This window comes from Alligator sinensis, unplaced genomic scaffold (assembly GCF_000455745.1).
Source record: "Alligator sinensis unplaced genomic scaffold, ASM45574v1 scaffold767_1, whole genome shotgun sequence".
NCBI lineage: Eukaryota > Metazoa > Chordata > Crocodylia > Alligatoridae > Alligator > Alligator sinensis.
This window is the reverse complement of record NW_005843271.1, coordinates 61,101-74,469: the sequence shown is the minus strand read 5'-3', so window position 1 is coordinate 74,469 and position 13,369 is coordinate 61,101. Positions and strand designations below refer to the sequence as shown.

At 46.8% G+C, this 13,369-nt stretch overlaps 1 protein-coding gene across 4 annotated transcripts in view; it reads right to left on the bottom strand.

Annotated features, from left to right (window-relative positions):
* Positions 1 to 9,140: 9,140 nt before the first annotated feature.
* Positions 9,141 to 13,369, bottom strand: part of GSS (glutathione synthetase) — a 26,854-nt gene continuing 22,625 nt past the window's right edge. For all 4 annotated transcript variants that reach the window (XM_025194648.1, XM_006038161.3, XM_025194646.1 and 1 more), the window contains one exon: positions 9,141 to 11,118. In XM_025194648.1, coding sequence (XP_025050433.1) covers positions 10,995 to 11,118 — 124 coding nt within the window. In that variant the 3' untranslated portion in view covers positions 9,141 to 10,994. The remainder of the gene's footprint in view (positions 11,119 to 13,369) is intronic.

Below are 13,369 nucleotides of genomic sequence, written 5' to 3'. Positions count from 1 at the left end.
GGTGTAGCTCACTATGTCATGGACAGCTACACATCCCTGCAAATTGACATTGTCACCCAGGAAGGATGACTGGAGTCTCTCTGGGTTAAAATACATGGGGAACATGGCACAGGGGACATCATGGTAGGAGTCTACTACAGACCTCCTAACCAGAACCAAGAGCTAGACCAAGAATTCACCAGGGAACTGGCTGAGGCTGCATGCTTTCGGTGCATGGTTGTCATGGGAGACTTTAACTACCTGAACATCTCATGGGAAGAGCACTTGGCCAAATCTGATCAGTTGCAAAGCTTCCTCACATGCATGGATGAGCTCTACCTGACTCAAGAAGTCTATGGGCTGACAAGAGGTAAAGCGTTGCTGGACCTGGTGCTGGCCAAAGGGGATGACCTAGTCAGTTTCCTAAGAATTGATGGAAAGCTGGGTGATAGTGACCACAAGCTGATCAACTTTATTATCCATCACAAAGCTGGCAAGTCAGTCAGTAATACAGAAGTCCTCGAGGTCAGAAAAGCTGACTTTGACAAGCTCAGGAGGCTCATTGTCGAGGCCCTAAGGGACCATGACTTGACAGAAAGAGGAGTCCAAGAGGACTGGTTGCTCCTTAAGGGAGTGATCCTGACAGCACAGGGGATGACCATCCCATCTCGGAGGACGGGTAGCAAGAGGGCACAGCAACCCCCTTGGCTCAGCAGGGAATGTGAGGCCTTTCACAACTCTGTGAAAGAGTAAACAGCGACGCAGCGAAAGGAGCCAGAGAATGCCGCTTCTGGAGCCATTACCATATAAGGATAGAAGCTCCGAGAGGAAAAAAAAAAGGAGAGATGGGAGTCTAGAACGAAAAAAAAGAGAGAGAGGCTGAAGAAGAAAAAGAGGGAAAAAGAAGATCCCCAGAGGATAAGAGACTTACCTCAGGTCTTCTCACAATGCCAGAGAGAGCAGAGCTTAGAGGAGGAGGGGCGGATCCCCGGAGAGACACACCGCGGGACACGGCTGGTGGTTGCCCGGAGAAGTAAACAAAAAAAAAAAAAGGAAGAGAGTGAATTGACCCACTCCCACAAGCTTGGAGACAGCATGTGGGTGTCGGTCACAAGGATTCAAGGCTTCAGGCACACGCAAGATAAAAGGTACACACTTATAGTGACAGAAATAAAGAGAAAGTATACGGCAGGTTTGGAAGAGAAAATTCCACCCCAAAAAGAAATAAACAGACGAACCAGGGATAAAGAGACTTGGTTTTCTAATACCAAGTTCAGGCCGACCGAACTGATAGTAGTTATGTAAGACCAGCATATAGATAGAATTGCAAAGTTGATATAGCTGATAAGGTAAAAAAAAAAAAAGATATAAATGGACCACTTCTGTTTAAAGGTAAAGAACGTTTGTATAGCATGATAAAGGATAAAAATAAAAACAAGTATTAATCTGCATCCGACTGTGAATATATATGTACATATCGGCGAGTGCGTGTGCATAGTCGAGAAGGCCTGCAAAGTTTTCCTCTATAATGCCAGGACTCCTAATACACACACACACACACACACACACACACACACACACACACTAAATAAATAAATAAATAAAACAACCCCCCCCACCCCCGAAATATATAAAATAACCCTCCCGACGAGTGACATCATAAATTAGAACATATTATAATAACTTCCAAGACGTGGCAGGTGGGAAAGTTGGGGTACTTATAGTTCTTTGGGAGATTATAATACGATACGGAGAGGCATCGTAAGCTCCACCATCACAACCTCAAAAGAGAGACTTATAAAGGATGGAAGGATGGAATTACCACCAAGGTGGAGTACTCAGCACTGGTCCATGCCTGCAGGGAGTGGATCAGGAAAGCCAAAGCTGCAACTGCGTTCCATCTGGATTCACATATCAAGGATAACAAAAAGTCTTTTTTCAGATATGTAGGGAGTTAGAAAAAAAGCAAATGTAACAGTAACATTGGCCCCCTGTTGAACCAAACGGAATAGCTGATAACCAACACCCAAGAAAAAGCCAATCTGCTTATTGGGTACTTTGCGTCAGTCTTTCATCAGTCCAATGGGACCACCCTGCCTAGCAAGACATGGGACGGCCGGGGTGAGGGCATATGTATACCCAGCATTGGTGTTGATCTAGTAAAGGATCACCTTGAGAGGCTGGACATCTTCAAGTCAGCTGGTTCTGACAGATTACACCTTAGAGTACTCAAGGAGCTGGCTCAGGGGGAAGCTGGTGGATGCTTATAAGTACATAAGGGGTGTATATCAGTATCTGGGAGAACGTCTGTTCACCAGAGCGCCCCAAGCAAAAACAAGAACCAATGGTCATAAAATCCTCCAAGACCGTTTTAGGCTGGACATAAAATTCTTTACTGTCTGAGCCCCCAAGACCTGGAATAGACTCCCTCCAGAAGTGGTGCAGGCACCTACTCTGGACTCATTCAAGAAACGCTTGGATGTTTATCTTGGTGGGATCTTGGTGGGATCCTTTGACCCTAGCTTACTTCCTGCCCCTGGGGCAGGGGGCTAGACTTGATGATCTTCGAGGTCCCTTCCAGCCCTAATGTCCATGAAATCTATGAATCATCTATGCATTAGAAGGTGCGTCATGAGCAGGTGATACTTCCCCTCTATGCAGCATTGGTAAGACTGCAGCTGGAGTATTGTGTCCAGTTCTGGGCACCGCACTTCAAGAGGGATGTGGATAACCTTGAGAGGGTTCAGAGTGGGGCTACTCATATAGTTATGGGCCTACAGGTAAGATCCTATGAGGAGAGATTGAAGGACCTGAATCTCTTCAGCCTCCACAAAAGAAGCCTGAGAGGGGATCTTGTAGCCATCTACAAATTCATCAGGGGTTGCAGCAAGGAATGTGGGATACTCTGTTTAGCAGGGTTCCCCTTGAGGTTACTAGGAACAATGGCCATAAACAGACAGATTTAGATTAGACATTAGGAAAATTTTCATTGCGGTAAGGGTTGCCAAAATCTGGAATGGGCTTCCAAGGCAGGTGGTGCTCTCCACTACCTTAGAGGTCTTTAAAAGGAGACTAGAAAAGCACCTAGCTGGGGTCATCTGACCACAGTGCTCTTTCCTGCCCAGGGCAGGGGTCAGATTCGATGATCTACTGAGGTCCCTTCCAACCCTAAAAATCTACAAAATCTATGATGCAGGCAAGGCTTCTTGTCTCGTCATTTGAGACTGGTGTTGTCCTGGATGGAGCTACAGAGTGCTAATGTGTAGCTACAGAGTGTCCTAATGAAGGAGCTACAGTGTGTCCTGAGATGGAAACAATAAACATGTCGGAGATGTGGGGTGATTGCTCGATGCTGCTGGATGACAGGGATGGCCAAGAGGAGGAGAACCTGATCATGACCCCAGTCTCTCCAACCGCTTCACCAGTGAGCATATGATGATGAGGAGGACAACACTTCAGATCAGGTTAACGTCAGAAGTTCCTCCTGAGACCCAAACTTTGGTTTCTGTTCCCGAGATGTAACAAGATGCATGGCCAGGGATTTGTAAGTACTGAGGAATGGGCATTATAGCCATTTGCGCCACTATGGCAAGCACTGTTTTGGGCACTATGGCAGGCTACTGGGTTGCATGTGCTGGGGGTTTTGTGCATGCAGTGTTGGAGGTCAGTAACCATCCTTTTGAATGTTTGGAGAAGAGATATCTCATGACAAACACTTTGTTTTCCTGTTCCTGTTACCAGCTACCATGTCCAATGCCAGCTGGGGATGTGCGTCTGAAACTCAGACCCCAGCTCACACTGGAGTGGAGCACATGCAGAGACACTCCAGAGAGAGCATGATGGAGGCTTCGCTGAAGCTTAGAGAGGATGATCAGATGCAACGCATGGACCATTGAATTCAGAAAGCAGCTCCTAGACTGCACAAACCAGTTTCTTGAGCTGGCCATGCAGTACCAGGTGGATCTGCAGGAGACATGTGCATTGATTAAGGATCATGTCCTTAAGTGTGTGAACAAGCCCCTTATTTATAAGTGGGTCATCCCCCTGCCCCCCTGGGAAGTGCATATGAGCTCCACTTGGCTTGTCCCTGTCCAGGAGGTAGCCAGGAGTTTTACAGCTAAGCCTGTTCCCCCATCTGCATTGTAGTTGACCAAGAGGTACCCCAATGCCAGCAGAATCAGGAGAGAACCAGTGCAGTTCAGGGAGCAAGAGTGGAGGGGTGAATGGTCAGGAAAGAAAGCCAATTGACAGGAGAGGGGTTCCTATTTGTTTCTATATGTTCCTATTTTAGTAAGTTCTTGGATGGAATATGTAACAGGGCACCACGTCTTCCCTATTACAGAATTCCAGAGGAGTGAAGGGAAACAGAGAATTTACCTTAGCAATGAGTCCAGAGAGAAAGGGGTGGGGATACCCAGATGGAGGAGAGAGTGGGGACCTGGATGAAAACAAAAACAAAGAGCAGCATGTGTAGAGGGAGCCAGGAGAGAGCACTGATGAGAGAGGCAGGAAACAGCTGGAAGGGTTTAAAGGGGAACGGAGCCCAGAATTAGAAAAGAGAAGAAAGAAACCCAGAAGAAATCTGTAGAAAGACTACAGGAGAGAGAGACGACAGACGGAAGAGAGAAGGGAACAGAAGAAGGGTCCTGGAGAGACACTTACCTGGGAAGCTGAAGTGAGGTGATGAGGGAGACCTCTGAGTTGGTAAGTCTGATACCTGAGGACGTAGGGTACCATCCCAGGGATTTAAAAAAAGAGAAAGGAACAAGAATGGATGAAGATTAACAAAGAGAAGAGAACCCCAGATTTTGATATCAGTAGAAAATACAAAGTGGCATAGAATTGCCATTTGCTTGGGATTCGTGCGGAGGAGAATGGGGCAAGCAACCAAGAAATTGAGAGCTCCCAAAGAGAAAGGGAACTAAATATATCTAATATGTTAGTTATCTAAGAGAGACATAATAACTGTGCCGAAGAGTTATTTTTGCTGAACTGCAGACACAAAATCTTCTTCATCTCTCAGAACTGTGTTTATTTCCCTACCTTATTCCATCAAAGTTGTGGTGGCTGAGAAATAAAGGACATTAACTAGTTCATATTAAAACATGAGATTGATATTTATTTTTGTGGGCGTAGGTAGGGTAGGTAGAATGGCATAACAGCACTGCCCAAGCCTCTTGGTCACGCCACCTCAGAGGACTGCCGCAAAGCACACACACACAGGTGTGATAAGGTTCACATACCTTTTTATATGTCATCCCCTTTCCCTTCCCCAGAACTGTGCAGGAGGAAGGCATCAATTTCTGTGGCAATGTCATCCTCAGTATCAGGGCTTAGGGTCACGTAGCACTGTGCTAGGTATCCATCCACTGTGCTAGGTATCCATCCAGTTGTTGGCAGATGTTGTGTGGCAAACCAGGCTTGCCCCCTGCACCATTGTAGCTAATTGTCCTGAACCATGAGTACAGGTGTGCATGGAGCACCAGCAGGATCAGCATCAGCAAGGCATAGTGGCTAGGGTGAACTTCAGCCTGCATAAAGAGCATTGTGCATGGCCTGGGGCACATGCAATAGTGGCATGGTCTGTGCCCATTGCCATTGTGGAGCAGAGGCTGTCCTCCCAGGGGGGCTGGTGGCTGCTAGGCAGGACCCTCACAACAGTTGTCTTGCAACTGCATACGACGTGACCCCAGGTGCTGAGGGCTGTGCAACTGTGCATCATAGTGGTTGTCCTGCATGGGCAGACGGAGCTTGGGTGGGGGGGCAGTGGCAGCCACAGTTGCCTGTGGCCGGCCATCAAACCTCATAAGATTGCCCACAGTGGACGTAGCAGGGGCGGGGGATGGGGTTTGGTTGGTGGCTTGCAGCAGCTTCCTGGCTGCCATTTATGACCACTTGACTTACCATTGTCACTGCACACCACTGCAGTGTTGTGAGGGTAGGTGGGGTGAGGTGAGGTGGGGTGGAGTTGTGAGGGTGGGTGGGATGGGATTATGATGGCCACAAGGTTACTGCGCGGATCCTTGGCTTGGGGGAAGGGAGCCTTTCAGTGGCCCTTTAAAAGGGTGTGGGAGGGTGTGGAGGCGGGGTGGGAGTTTGTGTGGTGTGTGTGTGTGTGTGTGAGAGAGTTCACAATGGGTGGGAGTTCATGTGGTTTGGGGGTGTGGTGTGGGGGCCTATGACCGTGCAGGAGTGCACAGTTTACCAGCAGGGATTAGCATGAGGGTCCCTGGCTTTGTATTTTGGTGGGGAGGGGTGTGTCAGGAGTGAGGAGGGAGCAGATTAGTGGTTTATTAGTGGTTCACATGCACCTGTTGCTGTAATTCAGTACCAAAGACAGCAGCAGGGTGGATTGGTATGCGCCTCTCCTGCTGCCTCAATATTGGTATGTGCCTATTACGTGCAAACAATGATGAAACATTCTAAAATAAACTACTTAAATTTTTATAAACCTATTTAATTTAATAAGGATTAAATCCAGTATGTGTACAACTGCTCTGTTTACAGGCTTTCCTCCTTGTCTTCCCCTGGGTGGTCATGCCATATAGCTAACATATTGTTATTTATTCCTTCCTTCCTTCGTTCTTGACTTACTGCTTCACCAGGTATGGAGACTGAGCAGGGACTGGTTCCTTGACACATGGGCAACTTGTGGCTAGCCCTCTGTTGTGCCATGGCCCAAAAGGGACCTTGTGGGCAGCCCTGCTTGGCATATCCATCAGTACATGGCTCATTTTTTACCTACACCATCCACAGATTTTAGGCACCCTTTTTGCAACTTGGACAGCTGGGCAGGCAGGCAGGCAGGCAGGCAGGCAAGCCCTACTTGGTGTTTTTTCCAGAATGCTTCTTCTCCGCTTGTCTGATTCTCACAGCACAGAATAAAGTGATCCTGTAGGCAACCCTCCTTAGGATACCCATCAGTACATGGCTCATTTTTCACCTACACCGTCCACAGATTTTAGGTGCCTTTTTGGAAAAAAGAAAGACAAAAGAAACAAAGTTGCCAGGATGGCACCAGCATGTCTTTTTGTACAAATCTTTTGCACCATCATGGTGGGGGGTGAACTTTTCCTGACCTGCTGAATAAAAGCCCTATAAATTGAGGACACAGGGGCCTAGGTACAGATACCCCTTATTGATATGAGATGTCTGAGGCTGAGAGAAGAGAGCAGACCAGGGAGAGAAGACAGCCAGTCAGGGTGCGCAAGACTAGGACAACTTCATCCTATGAAGAAACTAAGAGCCTGGTGCTGATGCTGGGGGAGCTTGAGGGATAAAGCCAGTTCGGCATCGGCAACAGCCTGAGTATGAACTTGCACATCTACCTGGATGTCTCCAGACTTGCCCAGCAGGGGCACAAGACAGTGATCCAGTACAGGGTGAAGTCCAAGAATATGAGAGCTGCTTTCCAATGTGAAGTAGCAAAACCTCATTGAGGCCTTTGAGTCCAAGCTGGACTGCCCTTCTCTCTTTGGCCAAATCGAAGCGAAAAACCAATTCGGAGCTCCGAATTGAATAGCTGGCATGCGAATTGGCCAAATCCAAACCCAAATCAAATTTGGATCTGTGAAAATTAGTAGATCTGTGAAATCTATTTGCACAGGTCTACTAATGGTTACCTTGAAAATTCTGTAATGGTTGGTTATGCAAGTTATGCATAATAAATCAGTAACAGTTAATTATGTAAAAAACCTTTTCTGTCTTCTTTTCTTTCAGTGTAGGTGCCCATCAGATCAGGCCAGGCTGCCAGGCTTTGTTCCTGGCGCTGTTGTCATCAATGCCAAATGAACAGTTGTTTGCAACATTATGGAGGGTTGCTTAACTTGTAAAACTGGAAAAAAAATCAGTAAATCCACAAGCTGCAACAGCACGGCACATGGCGGGGGGAGTGGGGAGCAGAGCAGGGTACTGTACTGAGGGTTAGGAGTGAGGGGCAGAGCCAGGGCCAGTGGTGCCCATGTCACAAGTTGGGGGCAGTAGGATGGCTCAGGGGCCTCAGTCCTAGAATGAGGGACAACGGATGGGGCTCGACCAGGACACCTCATTTTTTAACATGGAAATATAGCAACCCTAATGATGGCAATGTAAGTGCTGGCTGCCTGCTGCCATTGTGTGGGTCTGCATGTGGAGTGAGACTGCAATCATGACTAGCACAGCAGCACAAAGGAGTGTGGAGGTAATGGGCTGGCTGCACACAGTACTATGGGCACGCAGGCACCAGTTGCTCTAAGGGCATCTGAAAATAGCCCAGGATGTGGCAGATTAGGTGCCATTCTTGCCTGCTGCTATGAGTCTGACTGCGGGGTGACCTTGTGCAATCACAGATGCGGCAGCCAGCACAAGAAAAAAAAAGTGGTGCTATGAGAAGGCAACACCATTTGCTCTGTCTGACTGAAGGGTAAATGAAAGCAGTCCCTTTAGGCACCCAAGCGGTTTGAAACCATGGATAATGGGGTGATGGTGCCGTTGTCACCCTGGCAAAGGCATGTGGGGGCGGGGCGGCAAGTATCCATCCAGGAGAACAAACATTGATTCAGTGTCGGGCTGACTGGACCGCAACATCTGGTGTGGAATACCTGGTGTCTAAAGAAACACATTACACCGAGTTACCAAAACAGGGCAGGTAACCTCTTCCCCTCCTATCTGCAATTCAAAGCACCCCTTTGTCCACCAGCTGTTGAACTACACAAAAGTTGCAGTGTTATCTGGTGGACAAAGGGGCTCATTACACATCTTTGAATACATTTCTATCCGCACATGATGAATCCATAGATGCGTTTTAATTCCTTGCGACCCAAACTAAAATATGTCGGGATGCGTTTTACTTTAAAACACCAGAAGACTTTTAAAATGCCAGAAAAACATGCACATGAAAACTGTAACACCATTGAACCACAAGAAAGGGCAAATTTTGTCAAGTGTACAAGCACCCTTTAAGGCCTAAAAGTGCCTATTTAAAACACCCAACCCATCTTAACTATGGCTGGCATGCCACGCAATGACTGTACAATTAATGCATCTTGGGAGTTGAGGGCATAGATCAGACAGATGGAAACTTATTTGAAAGAAATATTTGCTTTATTTAAATCTTTTCTCCTCCTGCTACCATTCCAGGGCAGTGTGCAGGGCACGTGCGAGTCTTTCCAGGGCATCTCAGCATCTTACCGTGAGTACGTTTCTTGCTTCTCTTTGTACTCATATGGCTTCTGTAGTAGCTTGGGAATAAAGATCCCATTCCAGGAATGTTATTGACTGTAAATCATAGTTCAACAGCAAAAAAAACCCCCAAAAAACAAAAATTGCATGAAATTAAAATTCATTTGTGCACCCACATAAACGAAGGGACAAAAATGAGACAGAAACAGAGACAGAGAGAATGGAGAAAAAAAGTCTGTGCTCATTACAAAATGCTCCTGCTACTATTGGTGAGAGTAGTAATAGGCTGCCATTCCATATTACTTACTGCAGTAGCCCAAGAGGTCTGTGCAGTAACACTCAAGAGTACAGCCCAGGTGATGACCCATGTACATACATGTCAGTACCATGTAACACAATGGATCCTGGCATTTTTTTAGTTTGCTATTTTACACATCTCCAAACCCCTATAGTAAAGAAACACTCTTGTAGATGTGAATCCAAGCATTCTGAAGTTGGTGTTTGGTCAGGCTGCCCCTGCTTCAGTTGCCCCCGCATCTGTAAAGAGAATCATCACATCCTACTTCATAGGAGCAGTGGAGAAAATGTAATTAATGTCTGTGGATACCACAGCCATGAGCATCACAGAAAAAGGCCCTAAGGGAATTGAAAGGTATGACTCTTCAGAGCCAGGTTTGACTGGTGTGCAATAATGCTGGAAGGTGTGTATCGGGGAAACAATACTGATGACTGCACCCTAATGCATATATTGGTGGCAGCAGACGCTACCTTAAGTCTGGCATTCACCAATTCTGCACACTTGACTTTCTTCCCCACTTAACATTGCAGCGAAATCAGAAGTTTTACCCCTACGCACTTTATAGCATCATCATCAGTTGGCTCCACTTCAAATCACAGAAGCTATTGGATTTAGCTCTTCACCAGTAAAACCACCTACTGCCTGATTAGTCTAAGATTACCGGTGACGTTTTCAAGTCCCCAGAGCACACAGCACTGTGGAAACAGAGCACCTCTGCAGAAAAGATACTAGGCAGAGGCTGTGTTGCTACCCATCCACCACTTCCTGCTCTGAAGATTTTTCAGCTCTGAAGAGCTAAAACTCACAGGAAGTAGGTAGAGCAGGAGCACACCCAGACATTCCCTGGGCCCATAAGGTTACTCTAGTAGAAACAAAGACATTAACTGCTAGAAGGGTCCCACATAATATGTAGAAACAGAAGTTAGCAAGGTAAGGGAAAGAACTTTGGGCCTAAACTCCTCCTTGTTGCCTTTTTCCTAGACCATAAGGTTTTTCTTTGGCTCAGGAAGCAAATGCTGTTGAAGACAGCAACTACGTGAAAAAGCAGAAAACATGGAAAAAGACAAGCAAAAATAAGGAAATGTAACCCTCCCTTATCAGGAACTTCAAGAGTAACACAACTGTCATGTTCTGTACCACTGCACAATGGAAAGCCCATCTCCCAGTTCCACAGAGCTCCAAGGAACAGGGCAGTCTCCTTCAAGGAGCATTCAGGACGCTTCAGAGCCTTGCACTCACATGGCTGCTTGGAGCAGATGTGGTGACTGGGACACTGAGCAAGTAGAATTAAGATAGCAATAAAAGAAAAACCTAACAAAAGCCAGTTCTGAGGGAAAAATTAAAAGGGGAGCACTGCATACAAATATTAGTATACTAATATTAGTGTAATATGGTCATACATTCTCTCAAATAATCCTGACACAGGAGGAATGCCTCTACTCACTTGATTAGACCTGTGTTAAGACATTTGGTAAACACACCCTAAAGGAAAAAAAAATCTTTCCCTGGCAAGTCAACCCTTGGGCTAGCTCAGCCATAGGGTAGAAAGGAATCCTCTTCATATCAAGTAGGGAGTATCCAGCACAGCTACACCAGCCGCTACCCCTCCATCATCATGCTCAACAGCCTTGGTCCTCAAGAGGTGACCAACATGCTTGTTCATCACAAGGTCTTTGCCCTGCCTGCAAAGAAAGGGTCTAATGAATAATCGGCAAAATGCAAAGCTTAATGCAAATGACTGGCATTTATGCTGATACTGGGGAATTCTACTTTGGTGTCTCATGGCACATGCAAATCCCTAAGCCTATGTTTGGACATCCCCTCAGGTGCTAGACTGTCATCATCAATCTTAGGATGGAGCAATTAACAAGGCAATGAACAGCAGTATAACAACTACTGTAACAGACATTATTCCCATGTGCACACCCACAAACTGGCACAATGAAACTCAGGAACTCAGTCAGCCCATATGTTCTTCACAGATTCACAGACACTAGGGATGGAAGGGACCTCTTAGCACAGGGCAGGGAGGAGAGGCAACCAGCCTTGACCAAGATTAAAATGCACTGTGTGTCTGTGCTTGTGAAGCCAGGGGGAGTTGTAGGGGAAACTAGTTATAGCTTTTGTCTTCAAAACTAAAAGAAAATGTCCTGCACCCACAGTAATGGATTTCAATTAAAAAAAATCCCAGTTAACTAGACACCAGAGACATTGGTTCCTTTCAGTCAGCTTGTATAGAGGCTGGTGGGTTTCTGGTTGGTTCTTAGTCACCAGCATATGCTGTAATGTTAGGGCTGGAAATATCACTGGGAAATGTTGATTTTCAAAGCCACATGTAATGGAGCTATATTATAAATCAAGACAAACTCTGCATAGGCCTCAAACTGTTCTTTTTTAAGTGAAAGCTTAGTCTCCCCTTCAAAGTGTGCCTGCACACCATCATCAGGTTACACCCTGGCTAATGCCTCTGCCAGAAGCACCTCCAGTGTGGATGAAGTTATGAAGACAGGAGGGCATTTATGTTTGTGGAGATGGCATTACTGTCCCAACACAACCTTCTTCACTTGTCTATGTTGGTCTTAATTAGGGGGCTCTGCCAGCACAGCAGTGGCAGGGTTTTTGCAGCATAAATTAGGGTTGTTAAACTCATCTGGCCCCATGTACCAGATGAGTAATAGAGCTGTGCGAAGCTTTGGTCCCTGATTTGATTCGGTGGAGCTTTGACCCAATTCGGTGGTCGAATCTCTGAATCTGAATAGAATCAGAGGACCCTTTAATCTCTCCGAATCATATCAGAGCCCTCCGAATTGATTCAGAGAGATTCAGCGATTCAGACATAGACACAGCTTTAAATGTTTTTTCTACATACCTCTAGGTAGCAGGCAGCTTGTGAATGCTGCGACGTTGGGGTGCATGGAATGTCACACAGGAGCGCAGGGGGCTCCCCTGCGTACTTGGCAGCAGACCCAGATGTGGACCAGAAGCACGTCTGGTCCACATCCGGGTCTGCTGGGGAGTGCACAGGGCCCCCTCCCCACCCACAGCGACTGGTGTATCTTGGGTCTGGGGGGGCACCCAGGGTCCCTGTGTGGCCAATCGCTGAGCTGGGGGGGGCGGGTGTAGTGGGGGGTGCCCAGGGCACTCCCTGGCGGACCTGGAAGTGGACTTCCAGTCCACCTCCGGGTTTGCTGCTGAGCACATAGAGGGCCTCCCCCTCCTGTGGGACGCTCCATGCGCCCCAGCATCGCAGAGTTCACAAGCCACACTGGTATCATGAGGTATGTAGAAAAACATTTAAAGCTGTGTCTATGTCCGAATAGGCCCCACTATGTTGAATAGGGCCTGCTTCGAACACCCCTAATGAGTAACATAGGGCTGGTCCATGAGTGGGTTTGAGCCCTTAATCTTCCCCACCCCACTATCAGATTCAGGGCACATGCCACATGCAACACCCATTCCAACTAGTCTGGGATCTGTAGTGCATGGGGGGCAGCACCAGGGGCCAACATGGATCTGCATGCTGTATCTTTGTGTACACAATCCCAAAGAACTATTTGCTTTGTTAGGGTTGACCATCATCTGACTACATCTCAAAAGTTCCCTTGATTGATCAACATAATATCAAAATATGCAGCACAGGATAACATAATGAAATAACTGCACCATTCTGTTGAATAGCCCATGTAATGCAAATCCCCAGTCTGAAATCCATTTAAGGCTGCTGCAGAACTAAGCACAAAACACATGAAGTTTTTTTTCCTGTAGCCTCAGGGCTCCTGCAGTATCTAGCGTCCAAGAGACAACTCTTGTATTCTAATTTCTAATCTTTTTTATTGGAGGCACCTTTGTCAGTCACTGGCCTGGCTTTTTGTTGTTTTAAAGGGTTTTTCATCTGTCGGCACCTAGGAATGAGGTTGGTAATTGTGTGAACTG